Raw genomic sequence first — 16,230 nt, 5'->3', positions numbered from 1 at the left:
AAAAAACGTGGAAAAGTTCACGCGGTATGAGAACTTTTCCCAGGCAGTGTATATAGCGCCATTATTTCCGCAGCGCTTTGCCGACCTTATCATCACTGTCCTAAAGACTGAGCCACTGTATAACGCTAACCACTGAGCCTGAGCCACAGTGTAATGCTAACCACTGAGTCACTGAGTCACAATATAGTGCTAACCACTGAGCCACTATATAACGCTAACCACTGAGCCTGAGCCACAGTGTAATGCTAACCACTGAGTCACAATATAGTGCTAACCACTGAGCCACTATATAACGCTAACCACTAAGCCACTGTATAGTGCTAAACACTGAGCCACTGTATAGTGCTAACCACTGAGCCACTGTATAGTGCTAAACACTGAGCCTGAGTATAGTGCTAACCACTGAGCCACTGTATAGTGCTAAACTTTGAGCCTGAGCCAGAGTATAGTGCTAACCACTGAGCCACTGAATAGTGCTAAACATTGAACCACTGTATAACGCTAACCACTAAGCCACTGTATAGTGCTAAACACTGAGCCTGAGTATAGTGCTAACCACTGATCCACTTATAGGGCTAACCACTGAGCCACATTAGTGTTAATGACTCAGCCACTGTATGGTACTAACCAATGAGCCACCATATAGTGCTAACCACTGAGCAATCGTATAGTGCAAGCCACTGTATAGTGCTAACCATTGATCCACTGTATAGTGTAACCACTGAGCCACAGTATAGTGTTATCACTGAGCCACAGTATAGTGCTAAGCACTGCGCTACTGTATAGTGCTAACCACGAAATCACTGTATAGTGATAACCACTAAGCCACTCTATAGTGCTAACCACTGAGCCACCATACAGCGATAACCACTGAGCCACTATATAATGCTAACCACTGAACCACTGTATAGTGCTAACCAATAAGCCACCATATAATGGTAACCACTGAGTCACTATATAGCGCTAACCACGGTATAATGCTATCCTCTGAGCCACTGTATAGTGCTAACTCAGTGATGTAACTCAGGATCAGTAATGTAATGTATGTACACAGTGACTGCACCAGCAGAATAGTGAGTGCAGCTCTGGAGTATAATATAAGAGGTATCTCAGGATCAGTAATGTAATGTATGTACAGTGACTGCACCAGCAGAATAGTGAGCGCAGCTCTGGAGTATAATGCAGGAGGTAACTCAGGATCAGTAATGTACTGTATGTACACAGTGACTGCACCAGCAGAATAGTGAGTGCAGCTCTGGAGTATAATACAGGATGTAACTCCGGATCAGTAATGTAATGTATGTACACAGTGACTGCACCAGCAGAATAGTGAGTTCAGCTCTGGAGTATGACAGGATGTAACTCAGGATCAGTAATGTAATGTATGTACACAGTGACTGCACCAGCAGAATAGTGAGTGCAGCTCTGGAGAATAATACAGGATGTAACTCAGGATCAGTAATGTAATGTATGTACACAGTGACTCTGTGTCGCCCTGGGCAAGCCAGGGGACACAGGTCACAACACCACCACACCCCACACTCCAGGTAGGCACATCTATGCTAACCTACAAATCCTTGTTGCCTTCCTCCAGGAGTCTGTTGATGCACACCAGGGGGTGGGCCAGGCGGTTGGCTCCGCCCACCGAGGAGCTCACAACTCTGGAGGCAGGAAGTACCAGGCAGTTCTGTCAGGGAGGAGGAAGTGGAAGGAGTAAAGTGAAGCCCAGGCAGGGCAAGTGTGAGGAGCTAAAGTGAGAGAGTAAACAACAGCTAAGTGAAAGTGAAGGAAGTAAAGAGGAACATGAGAAAGAAAGCCTGAAGGGTCCAGCTTTGTGTAGGGCCAGAACAGCAAGGTCAGCAACGGCGGTGACTGTCTGGAGGGGGACTGTTCGGAAGTTCCTGGAAGGACCCCGTTGGCTGTGTGCCCGGTGGTCTGGAGCAGTGTTCCGAAGGACAGTCAGCACCAGGGCAGGGGCCTCTCGGACCCCGGCAAGGCTAGGAGTCGCCAAATTTGCCGAATCCGTCAGTGAAGGGGACGTAGATCCCCCAACAACCAAGTCCCGATTGACGGCAACAGCCCAACCCGTATTGGAGAGACACCGCCACCGCCAGGGCACCAGTTTCCCCAGGGCCAGCGCCTGCGGGCAAAGTGTAGAGCTCCTCCGGCCCAGATTGTAGTCGGGGAGCGGGTAACCGGAGGGAATCCACCGCTACCACAAGTCAACCATAGGTGCAAGGAAGAGGGACATCACCGTCACCTACCGGGAGTGCAGGTGCAGCCGTCTGTGGGACCGTCCTACCAGCCGTTGGTTTACCGTACAAACTGTGTCCATGTCTCAGGCTGAGTGAGTACCACAGTGCCGCAAGGCACAGCGCTGCCCCCGCGTCCCTGCGCCCACCAGGCCCCGCACCTCCTTCTCCACCACCGGGCCCCGGGATCACCAACCCCTACCCACGGAGGGGCAACACAACACCTGGCTGCTCCCATCACCATCCCCGGGACCCCCGAATTGAGCAGCGGTGGTGAAATCACCACAACCGTGGGTGGCGTCACGAACTATAACAATTCCCCCACACCCAACCACAACAACCCCCTTTTCACTCACGGGCGAGGAGTGTCGCTCGAGAAAACCCCGGGATCCGGCCCACAGCTCGAGCCACCAGGAGCAGCTGCCGGACCCGAGCAGAAGGGGTGAGCGTAGTGTGCCGACACCCTCCTCCCCGCCTGCGACAACTCCACCAGCAGAATAGTGAGTGCAGCTCTGGAGTATAATACAGGAGGTAACTCAGGATCAGTAATGTATGTACACAGTGACTGCTCCAGCAGAATAGTGAGTGCAGCTCTGGAGTATAATACAGGAGGTAAGTCAGGATCAGTAATGTATGTACACAGTGACTGCTCCAGCAGAATTGTGAGTGCAGCTCTGGAGTATAATACAGGAGGTAACTCAGGATCAGTAATGTATGTACACAGTGACTGCTCCAGCAGAATAGTGAGTGCAGCTCTGGAGTATAATACAGGAGGTTACTCAGGATCAGTAATGTAATGTATGTACACAGTGACTGCACCAGCAGAATAGTGAGTGCAGCTCTGGAGTATAATACAGGAGGTAACTCAGGATCAGTAATGTAATGTATGTACACAGTGACTACTCCAGCAGAATAGTGAGTGCAGCTCTGGAGTATAATACAGGAGGTAACTCAGGATCAGTAATGTAATGTATGTACACAGTGACTGCACCAGCAGAATAGTGAGTGCAGCTCTGGAGTATAATGCAGGATCAGTGATGCAGGGTGTACGGTGACTGAGTACTGTGTAGACCTGAGCCGCTCGTCAGAACTACAGACCCCATGATTCCTAGCGGGTCCCCGCGTCTGACGTCACACGCAGAGGGGCGGAGCCGAGCGCTCCTCCTGTTTCGTTACAGTGAGAAGCGGCAGCAGCCGAGAGATGAGGACAGGAGGAGCCGGGGACTCCCCGCCAGGACTACAACTCCCGGCACCCCCCACGGCGGGGGAGAGCAGCACATCGCGGAGGTTAGACATGGCGGCGGACGATCCTCCGTTCGTTCTGGGGAGACCGCGGTTCGAGCAGGTAAGGTGACCGCACACCCCGCTCCTCTGCCGGCTCCTGCATATGACACATCCCCTTACTGGGGGGCGCTGTGTTTTGACAGTTGGCTCCGCCCCCACGTCTTACTTTGGCGTACCTGATTGGCTAGCGACCTCTTCATTCAGAGAGAGGGCGGGCTGTAAGGGAGCCGAGAGCGTCCAAGATTGGTGCGTTTTACTATGTGTGGGCGTGGTTATCAGGTAGAGGGCGGGGAAAGAGGCGTGACTGACATGTAGTATGTAGATATATCCGGGTTATACGTACAGACCATGGACACCGGTATATATGTCCCGTGCCCCAGTATACACCGGTATATATGTCCTGTGCCCCAGTATACACCGGTATATATGTCCCGTGCACCAGTATACACCGGTATATATGTCCTGTGCCCCAGTATACACCGGTATATATGTCCCGTGCACCAGTATACACCGGTATATATGTCCCGTGCACCAGTATACACCGGTATATATGTCCCGTGCCCCAGTATACACCGGTATATATGTCCTGTGCACCAGTATACACCGGTATATATGTCCCGTGCACCAGTATACACCGGTATATATGTCCCGTGCCCCAGTATACACCGGTATATATGTCCTGTGCACCAGTATACACCGGTATATATGTCCCGTGCCCCAGTATACACCGGTATATATGTCCCGTGCCCCAGTATACACCGGTATATATGTCCTGTGCACCAGTATACACCGGTATATATGTCCCGTGCACCAGTATACACCGGTATATATGTCCCGTGCCCCAGTATACACCGGTATATATGTCCTGTGCCCCAGTATACACCGGTATATATGTCCCGTGCACCAGTATACACCGGTATATATGTCCTGTGCACCAGTATACACCGGTATATATGTCCCGTGCCCCAGTATACACCGGTATATATGTCCCGTGCACCAGTATACACCGGTATATATGTCCCGTGCACCAGTATACACCGGTATATATGTCCCGTGCACCAGTATACACCGGTATATATGTCCCGTGCACCAGTATACACCGGTATATATGTCCTGTGCACCAGTATACACCGGTATATATGTCCCGTGCCCCAGTATACACCGGTATATATGTCCCGTGCACCAGTATACACCGGTATATATGTCCCGTGCACCAGTATACACCGGTATATATGTCCCGTGCACCAGTATACACCGGTATATATGTCCCGTGCACCAGTATACACCGGTATATATGTCCCGTGCACCAGTATACACCGGTATATATGTCCCGTGCACCAGTATACACCGGTATATATGTCCCGTGCACCAGTATACACCGGTATATATGTCCCGTGCACCAGTATACACCGGTATATATGTCCTGTGCACCAGTATACACCGGTATATATGTCCTGTGCACCAGTATACACCGGTATATATGTCCCGTGCCCCAGTATACACCGGTATATATGTCCCGTGCACCAGTATACACCGGTATATATGTCCTGTGCCCCAGTATACACCGGTATATATGTCCTGTGCACCAGTATACACCGGTATATATGTCCCGTGCCCCAGTATACACCGGTATATATGTCCTGTGCCCCAGTATACACCGGTATATATGTCCTGTGCACCAGTATACACCGGTATATATGTCCTGTGCACCAGTATACACCGGTATATATGTCCCGTGCACCAGTATACACCGGTATATATGTCCTGTGCACCAGTATACACCGGTATATATGTCCTGTGCCCCAGTATACACCGGTATATATGTCCTGTGCACCAGTATACACCGGTATATATGTCCTGTGCACCAGTATACACCGGTATATATGTCCTGTGCACCAGTATACACCGGTATATATGTCCTGTGCCCCAGTATACACCGGTATATATGTCCTGTGCCCCAGTATACACCGGTATATATGTCCTGTGCCCCAGTATACACCGGTATATATGTCCTGTGCCCCAGTATACACCGGTATATATGTCCTGTGCCCCAGTATACACCGGTATATATGTCCTGTGCACCAGTATACACCGGTATATATGTCCCGTGCACCAGTATACACCGGTATATATGTCCCGTGCCCCAGTATACACCGGTATATATGTCCCGTGCACCAGTATACACCGGTATATATGTCCCGTGCACCAGTATACACCGGTATATATGTCCCGTGCACCAGTATACACCGGTATATATGTCCCGTGCACCAGTATACACCGGTATATATGTCCCGTGCACCAGTATACACCGGTATATATGTCCCGTGCACCAGTATACACCGGTATATATGTCCCGTGCACCAGTATACACCGGTATATATGTCCCGTGCACCAGTATACACCGGTATATATGTCCCGTGCACCAGTATACACCGGTATATATGTCCCGTGCACCAGTATACACCGGTATATATGTCCCGTGCACCAGTATACACCGGTATATATGTCCCGTGCACCAGTATACACCGGTATATATGTCCTGTGCACCAGTATACACCGGTATATATGTCCTGTGCACCAGTATACACCGGTATATATGTCCCGTGCCCCAGTATACACCGGTATATATGTCCCGTGCACCAGTATACACCGGTATATATGTCCTGTGCCCCAGTATACACCGGTATATATGTCCTGTGCACCAGTATACACCGGTATATATGTCCCGTGCACCAGTATACACCGGTATATATGTCCTGTGCCCCAGTATACACCGGTATATATGTCCTGTGCACCAGTATACACCGGTATATATGTCCTGTGCACCAGTATACACCGGTATATATGTCCCGTGCACCAGTATACACCGGTATATATGTCCTGTGCACCAGTATACACCGGTATATATGTCCTGTGCCCCAGTATACACCGGTATATATGTCCTGTGCACCAGTATACACCGGTATATATGTCCTGTGCACCAGTATACACCGGTATATATGTCCTGTGCACCAGTATACACCGGTATATATGTCCTGTGCCCCAGTATACACCGGTATATATGTCCTGTGCCCCAGTATACACCGGTATATATGTCCTGTGTACCAGTATACACCGGTATATATGTCCTGTGCACCAGTATACACCGGTATATATGTCCTGTGCCCCAGTATACACCGGTATATATGTCCTGTGCACCAGTATACACCGGTATATATGTCCTGTGCCCCAGTATACACCGGTATATATGTCCTGTGCACCAGTATACACCGGTATATATGTCCTGTGCACCAGTATACACCGGTATATATGTCCTGTGCCCCAGTATACACCGGTATATATGTCCTGTGCACCAGTATACACCGGTATATATGTCCTGTGCCCCAGTATACACCGGTATATATGTCCTGTGCACCAGTATACACCGGTATATATGTCCCGTGCACCAGTATACACCGGTATATATGTCCCGTGCACCAGTATACACCGGTATATATGTCCTCTGCCCCAGTATACACCGGTATATATGTCCCGTGCACCAGTATACACCGGTATATATGTCCCGTGCACCAGTATACACCGGTATATATGTCCTCTGCCCCAGTATACACCGGTATATATGTCCCGTGCCCCAGTATACACCGGTATATATGTCCTGTGCCCCAGTATACACCGGTATATATGTCCTGTGCTCCAGTATACACCGGTATATATGTCCTGTGCACCAGTATACACCGGTATATATGTCCCGTGCCCCAGTATACACCGGTATATATGTCCTGTGCCCCAGTATACACCGGTATATATGTCCTGTGCCCCAGTATACACCGGTATATATGTCCTGTGCACCAGTATACACCGGGATATATGTCCCGTGCCCCAGTATACACCGGGATATATGTCCCGTGCCCCAGTATACACCGGTATATATGTCCTGTGCCCCAGTATACACCGGTATATATGTCCTGTGCCCCAGTATACACCGGTATATATGTCCTGTGCCCCAGTATACACCGGTATATATGTCCCGTGCCCCAGTATACACCGGTATATATGTCCCGTGCACCAGTATACACCGGTATATATGTCCCGTGCCCCAGTATACACCGGTATATATGTCCCGTGCCCCAGTATACACCGGTATATATGTCCTGTGCCCCAGTATACAACAGTATATATGTCCTGTGCCCCAGTATACACCGGTATATATGTCCTGTGCCCCAGTATACACCGGTATATATGTCCTGTGCCCCAGTATACAACGGTATATATGTCCTCTGCCCCAGTATACAACAGTATATATGTCCAGTGCCCCAGTATACACCGGTATATACAGTTAGGTCCAGAAATCTTTGGACAGTGACACAATTTTCGTGAGTTGGGCTCTGCATGCCACCACATTGGATTTGAAATGAAACCTCTACAACAGAATTCAAGTGCAGGTTGTAATGTTTAATTTGAAGGTTTGAACAAAAATATCTGATAGAAATTGTAGGAATTGTCACATTTCTTCACAAACACTCCACATTTTAGGAGGTCAAAAGTAATTGGACAAATAAACCAAACCCAAACAAAATATTTTTATTTTCAATATTTTGTTGCGAGTCCTTTGGAGGCAATCACTGCCTTAAGGGTATGTGCACACGTTGCTTTTTTTTCCGCGCGGAAAAAAACGCACCCTCTGGCAGAGGGGAGAATTGTAAACAATGCTTTTTGAGAAACAACGCATCGAAAACGCATGCGTTTTTCATGCGTTTTTCATGCGTTTTTCATGCGTTTTTTTAGGTGCGTTTTTTAAGACTTGTCAGTGATAATAAAGTTGGTTGAACACAGACCTTTGGAAAAAAAAACCTGTGATGTCATTTCCTTCTCCACATTCTGTTTGGATAAATGGGAGGGCTTGGAATGGAAGGAGCACCATTTGAATTTTGGAAAAGTTGAAATAAACTTCACGCACCAAGCCCCTTAGGTACCTATACGTCAGAAAACCCCCACAAGTGACCCCATTTTGGAATCTGCACCCATCAAGGATTTTATTCAGGAGTATATTAAGCATTTTGAATCCACAGCTACTTCACCCAAAATGTTGCTGTAGCAACAATATTCTCACTTTTAGGCCCGCTTCACATGTCAGTGAAAAACACTGACGTTTTTCACTGGCGTGTAAAACACGCACATGTCCCTCCGTGTGCCGTGAATCACGGCACACGTGGGTTGTCTAAGTGCAATCCGGGCTCCGTTCTCCGTGGCCCGTGATTGCACTTAGAGATTAACTCACCTGCACCCGCTCCCGCTCTCCATGGTGCTGATCGCTCCCGCGGTGCAGCATCCGGCCGGCGCTGACCCCCGCAGCAGCTGCTTCCGGGTCGGCTGTGTCGTGCATCATGAATATGCGCGACAATAATGAGCCGGCTCAGAAGCAGCAGGGAGAACGGGCTGCAGAGGACATCGCTGGAGCCGGGTGAGTTAAAATGTTTTTTATTTTAAAAGCACGTTTTTTTCTGGCACGTGTTTCACGGATCACACCACTGCGTGGTCCGTGGGACATCAGTGATGCCAGAAAAAAATGGACATGTCTCCGTGCGGCAATCACGCACACGCGGGTACGCCGCATGGAGACACGTGCAGTGAAAAATCACTGATGTGTGAGCAGACCCATTCATTATAATGGGTCTGCGTATGTCAGTGATCCTGGTACGTTTAAAAAAAAGCACAAACGTCCCAGAATCACTGACGTGTGAAAGGGGCCTAAGGCTATGTGGCCATGATCCAGCGACACGGCGTCTAGTACACAGTGCCAGCCTTCCTGCAGCTGCCCATGCCCACGATTTGGGTTCAGGCTGCTGTGGAGCTCTATGCTACCTGCAGAGAACACTCTCGTCTCCGCAGCATAAATTGACATGCGGAGGCTCGGGAAGCCACGCTACCGGTCAGTTTATGCTGCGGAGAAAAGAAGCACAGTGGGCATGGGATCTCCAAAAATCCTTCCACTGTGCTTCTACTGCACAACGCAGCGTTATGGACGCAGGGAAAACACTCAGCGCCCATAACGCTGCAAACCCTGATTGTGGACACACAGCCTAAAAAGCGTCAATGGATGAAGGGATGTCAAATATATAGAACGTCCCACCCCCGCCTGCATATTCTAAGCTGGCACCTTTAGTACCTTTCATGTGGCACTAAAGGGTGCCTAGCTTAGTATTTATCCAATAAAAAAAAAAAAAAAAAAAATGAAAAAAATGGCGTGGGGTCCCCCCTATTTTTGATAGCCAGTCAGGGTAAAGCAGACAGCTGTAGCCTGCAAACCACAGCTGGCAGCTTCATCTTGGCTGGTGATCAATTTGGAGGGCTCCCCAGGCTTTTTTTTTTTATTTTTAAATAAAGAATAAAAAAAAAATAACGTGGGGTCCCCCCAAATTAGATCACCAGCCAAGGTGAAGCTGACAGCTGGGGTCTGGTATTCTCAGGGTGGGAAGAGCCATGGTTATTGGACTCTTCCCAGCCTAAAAATAGCAGGCCGCAGCCGCCCCAGAAGTGGCGCATCCATTAGATGTGCCAATTCTGGCGCTTCGCCCCAACTCATCCCGCGCCCTGGTGCGTTGGCTAACGGGGTAATAAATGGGGTTGATACCAGATGTGTAATGTCACCTGGCATCAAGCCCAGCAATTAGTGATGTCACGGCGTCTATCAGACACCCGACATAACTAATTGACAGTAAACAAAAGCAAAAAAAGACAACAAAAAATGTTTTATTAGAAAAAACACTCCCCAAATCATTCCCTTGTTCTCCAATTTAATAAAAAAAAATGGGTCCGCAGAAATCCATATGGATGTCCCACGTCGCCTCTGGACCTTCTAGAATATGGGGGCACGTTCAGGAAACGTATCCCCCATTTTCTAGGAGGGCAGACCCTCCATTTGAGGAGAGTGGGTGCAAAAATCTGCACCCACTCTCCCCGGGTCACAGCTGCAGAGTGCGAGCAGCCAGCACAGCTCACACTGAACACTGTGCTGGCTGTCAGCTGCTCTGCACATGTGACCGGCCACCGTGCACTGTGAAGGAGGAGGGGGCCGCGGGGGATCAGCGCTGCGACCGGACAGGTATGTATGACACCGGGGGGAATAGGGGGTGAACGGGCAGGGCCTGGGGAACAGTTTTCTGTCGCATGTGTTATTGCACATGCGACAGAAATCATAGGAGCAGGGCGGCCGGTGCGCTACTGTGCGCGCGGCCATGTTGGATTTTCGGGAGGGGGGTCGGGGGTCGGGGCGGGCACTTTGGCGACACCGGGGGCTTTGCCAGGAAGTGGGGTCAACAGGAAGCCTCTTGACCTCACTTCCAGGTAAATGCCTGCGTTCTGGCGTGCCGACAAAGGCCGCGGACCGCAACAAAAAAGCAGCTCCATGCGTTGTGGCTGCGTTCTGACCCCACATCATTGATTTCAATGGGGGAGAGACCGCAGCCACAACGCACAAAAGAAGTGACATGCTGCTTTTCTTTCCGCACCGATTTTTGGCATCCAAAACGCTGCGGAAAGAAACGCAGCATGTGCACTGATTTTTCAGCTTTCCCATACACTTTGCTGGGAAAGCTGAACGCATGCAATTTGCCACTGAAACGCTGCGGTTCAAAACGCAGCGTTTCCGCGGTAAAAAACGCATCGTGTGCACACAGCCTTAGTCTGGAACCCATGGACATCACCAAACGCTGGGTTTCCTCCTTCTTAATGCTTTGCCAGGCCTTTACAGCCGCAGCCTTCAGGTCTTGCTTGTTTGTGGGTTTTTCCGTCTTAAGTCTGGATTTGAGCAAGTGAAATGCATGCTCAATTGGGTTAAGATCTGGTGATTGACTTGGCCATTGCAGAATGTTCCACTTTTTTGCACTCATGAACTCCTGGGTAGCTTTGGCTGTATGCTTGGGGTCATTGTCCATCTGTACTATGAAGCGCCGTCCGATCAACTTTGCGGCATTTGGCTGAATCTGGGCTGAAAGTATATCCCGGTACACTTCAGAATTCATCCGGCTACTCTTGTCTGCTGTTATGTCATCAATAAACACAAGTGACCCAGTGCCATTGAAAGCCATGCATGCCCATGCCATCACGTTGCCTCCACCATGTTTTACAGAGGATGTGGTGTGCCTTGGATCATGTGCCGTTCCCTTTCTTCTCCACACTTTTTTCTTCCCATCATTCTGGTACAGGTTGATCTTTGTCTCATCTGTCCATAGAATACTTTTCCAGAACTGAGCTGGCTTCATGAGGTGTTTTTCAGCAAATGTAACTCTGGCCTGTCTATTTTTGGAATTGATGAATGGTTTGCATCTAGATGTGAACCCTTTGTATTTACTTTCATGGAGTCTTCTCTTTACTGGTGACTTAGAGACAGATACACCTACTTCACTGAGAGTGTTCTGGACTTCAGTTGATTTTGTGAACGGGTTCTTCTTCACCAAAGAAAGTATGCGGCGATCATCCACCACTGTTGTCATCCGTGGACGCCCAGGCCTTTTTGAGTTCCCAAGCTCACCAGTCAATTCCTTTTTTCTCAGAATGTACCCGACTGTTGATTTTGCTACTCCAAGCATGTCTGCTATCTCTCTGATGGATTTTTTCTTTTTTTTCAGCCTCAGGATGTTCTGCTTCACCTCAATTGAGAGTTCCTTAGACCGCATGTTGTCTGGTCACAGCAACAGCTTCCAAATGCAAAACCACACACCTGTAATCAACCCCAGACCTTTTAACTACTTAATTGATTACAGGTTAACGAGGGAGACGCCTTCAGAGTTAATTGCAGCCCTTAGGGTCCCTTGTCCAATTACTTTTGGTCCCTTGAAAAAGAGGAGGCTATGCATTACAGAGCTATGATTCCTAAACCCTTTCTCCGATTTGGATGTGAAAACTCTCATATTGCAGCTGGGAGTGTGCACTTTCAGCCCATATTATATATAGAATTGTATTTCTGAACATGTTTTTGTAAACAGCTAAAATAACAAAACTTGTGTCACTGTCCAAATATTTCTGGACCTAACTGTATGTCCTGTGCCCCAGTATACACCGGTATATATGTCCCGTGCACCAGTATACACCGGTATATATGTCCCGTGCCCCAGTATACACCGGTATATATGTCCTGTGAACCAGTATACACCGGTATATATGTCCTGTGCACCAGTATACACCGGTATATATGTCCTGTGCCCCAGTATACACCGGTATATATGTCCCGTGCACCAGTATACACCGGTATATATGTCCCGTGCCCCAGTATACACCGGTATATATGTCCTGTGAACCAGTATACACCGGTATATATGTCCTGTGTACCAGTATACACCGGTATATATGTCCTGTGTACCAGTATACACCGGTATATATGTCCCGTGCACCAGTATACACCGGTATATATGTCCCGTGCCCCAGTATACACCGGTATATATGTCCTGTGAACCAGTATACACCGGTATATATGTCCTGTGAACCAGTATACACCGGTATATATGTCCTGTGTACCAGTATACACCTGTATATATGTCCTGTGAACCAGTATACACCGGTATATATGTCCTGTGTACCAGTATACACCGGTATATATGTCCTGTGTACCAGTATACACCGGTATATATGTCCTGTGTACCAGTATACACCGGTATATATGTCCTGTGTACCAGTATACACCGGTATATATGTCCTGTGAACCAGTATACACCGGTATATATGTCCTGTGAACCAGTATACACCGGTATATATGTCCTGTGTACCAGTATACACCGGTATATATGTCCTGTGTACCAGTATACACCTGTATATATGTCCTGTGCACTAGTATATATGTCCTGTGCACTAGTATATATGTCCTGTGCACTAGTATATATGTCCTGTGCACTAGTATATATGTCCTGTGCACTAGTATATATGTCCTGTGCACTAGTATATATGTCCTGTGCACCAGTGTGCACCAGTATATATGTCCTGTGCACCAGTGTGCACCAGTATATATGTCCTGTGTACCAGTGTACACCGGTATATATGTCCTGTGAACCAGTATACACCGGTATATATGTCCCGTGCACCAGTATACACCGGTATATATGTCCTGTGCACCAGTATATATGTCCTGTGTACCAGTGTACACCGGTATATATGTCCTGTGAACCAGTGTACACCGGTATATATGTCCCTTGCCCCAGTATACACCGGTATATATGTCCTGTGTACCAGTATACACCGGTATATATGTACTGTGTACCAGTATACACCGGTATATATGTCCTGTGTACCAGTATATATGTCCTGTGCACCAGTATATATGTCCTGTGCACCAATATACATCAATATACAATGAGGAAAATAAATATTTGATACAATGCATATTTTGCAAGTTTTCCCACCTACACAGAATGGAGAGGGCTGTAATTTTTATCTAAGGTAACTTCAGCTGTGACAGACAGAAAAAAATCCAGAAAATCCCATTGATCGATTTATAAATAATTAATTTGCATTTTATTGCATGAAATAAGTATTTTATCATCGAGCAGCCAGCAAGAATTCTGCTCTCTCAGAGCTGGTATTTTTCTCCTACTCTGCACTCATTACCTGTTTTAAACGCACCTGTATAAAAGACCTGTCCACACAATCAATCACACGCCAACCTCTCCACCATGGCCAAGACCAAAGAGCTGTAAGGGACAAATTGTAGACCTGCACAAGACGATAGACCAGCAGCTTGGTGAGAAGGCGTTGGCACAATTTTTAGAAAATAGAAGAAACACAAGATGACTGTCCATCTTACTCAGTCTGGGGCTCTATGCAGGATCTCCCCTTGTGCCGCCCCTGCAGCGGATCGAACCGCTCAGGTCCGTGGGTGGTGATTACTTGAGGCTCGAGGGTCTCCGGACCCAGGGGCTAGGGGCCACACTCAAATGGAAGAGGGGGTATTTACAGGGGATAGGTATACTTTGTGACGCCACCCGTGGTGTACGGTAATTGGGAGTACCACCGCTGCCATTGGGAGTGGCTGGGGTGATGGAGTGGGGCAGCTAGATGACGTTACCCTCCACGGGTAGGGGAAGGCCCCGGGACTCTGGATGGTGGGGACAGTGTAGGGGGAGCGCAGGCTCGCTGGTTGCAGGGGTTAATCAGGTACTCACTCAGCTCGAAAACAGACGCTGACAACAGGGTGAACCAAGTCTCTGGCTGTCGTTGCCTCTCAAGGGGAGCCCATCCGGGTCCCGTCCCCTGCAGCACTGCCTGGTGGGCCGTGACCTGCCTCCGGGCACATATTTAGACTGTCCTTTATGGCTCTTCAGCTTGGAGCTATCCGGGCCCCGCTCCCCACTATGGCTAAATGAAGGAGCTTGCTCTCAGGAGCTCACGCTTGGGATTTCAGTGGGCCGCTTGCTAGGAAAGCAATATCCCCCTCATTGCGCTAGTGCCCCCGATCTCTGAGCTTCGTGGGAACAGTCCATATAGGCCCTGTACTGCAGGTTAATTACCGGGTCGCCTGAAGCTTCTCCCCGACCTAGCGTCCGTGCACCCCGACGTGCCTTCGGTCCCGGACCGGTGATAGCACCAGGCGGCTGACCGTCCTCCAATACAGGTCCCAGGCACCTAGCTTCAATCCCCTGCAACTGGGGGTCCGACTCCTCTAGGTCCAGACCACTGTCTGCGACCTAGTCTGCTTCACCCCTGGGAGCTCCAACTCCCATCTTCCTCAGAGCTCCTCACAGCTCGAGGGCTAGCACTGAACTGACTTGTCACCTCCCACCACCCTGCCTGACCCCTAGGTGGGCAGCCCTATTCCAGCTTAAGCCGCCCACTGGTGTGCCTGACAGGTGTGGTGCAAAGTGTATCTCGGATTTGTGAATGCTGGTGGAGGCAGTACTGCAGGATGGAGGCCCAGAACCATGGGGGTTGAATCCTGCACTGTAGAAAAAGAGCGTGCAGTACCCTGTGACAACCTGAATAGTCCAGGGGCGTCACACCCGCATAGGGCAAGAATGATTCTGAAAAAGGTCAGGAATCAGCCTAGAAATACACGGGAGGACCTGGTCAATGACCTGAAGAGAGCTGGGACCACAGTCTGAAAAATTACAGATATTAACACACTACACCGTCATGGATTACAATCCTGCAGGTCCCCTGCTCACACCAGCACATGTCCAGGCCCAGTTGAAGGTCGCTAATGACCATCTGGATGATCCAGAGGAGGCATGGAAGAAGGTCATGTGGTCAGATGAAACCAAAATAGAACTTTTTGGTATCAACTCTACTCGTCATGTTTGGAGGAAGAACAATGAGTACAACCCCAAGAACACCGTCCCAACCGTGAAGCATGGAGCTTGAAACATCATATTTTGGGGTTGCATGGTATTGAAGGGAGGATGAATAGGGTCATGTATCGCAGGATTTTGGCCAACAACTTCCTTCCCCCTCAGTAAAAGCATTGATGATGGGTCGTGGCTGGGTCTTCCAAAATGACAATGACCCAAAACACAGCCAGGGCAACTAAGGAGCGGCTCCGCAAGAATCATTTCAAGGTCCTGGAGAGGCCTAGCCAGTCTCCAGACCTGAACCCAATAGGAAATCTTTGGAGGAGCTGAAACTCATTGTTGCCCAGCGACAGCCCCCAAACCTGAAAGATATAGAGAAGATCTGTATGGAGGAGTGACCTGAAACATCTGGAGAAGATCTG

The 16,230-nt window shown here is 48.9% G+C and overlaps 1 protein-coding gene across 1 annotated transcript in view; it reads left to right on the top strand.

The window, feature by feature from the left end:
- The first annotated feature begins 3,404 nt into the window (after positions 1 to 3,404).
- SFXN5 (sideroflexin 5) overlaps positions 3,405 to 16,230 on the top strand; it is a 261,225-nt gene continuing 248,399 nt past the window's right edge. Inside the window, exon 1 of the mRNA XM_075346236.1 lies at positions 3,405 to 3,597. Coding sequence (XP_075202351.1) covers positions 3,454 to 3,597 — 144 coding nt within the window. The 5' untranslated portion in view covers positions 3,405 to 3,453. The remainder of the gene's footprint in view (positions 3,598 to 16,230) is intronic.

Source organism: Anomaloglossus baeobatrachus, chromosome 1 (genome assembly GCF_048569485.1).
Source record: "Anomaloglossus baeobatrachus isolate aAnoBae1 chromosome 1, aAnoBae1.hap1, whole genome shotgun sequence".
Classification (NCBI taxonomy): domain Eukaryota; kingdom Metazoa; phylum Chordata; class Amphibia; order Anura; family Aromobatidae; genus Anomaloglossus; species Anomaloglossus baeobatrachus.
The sequence above is the reverse complement of the archived record's forward strand: the minus strand, read 5'-3'. Positions and strand labels throughout refer to the sequence as shown.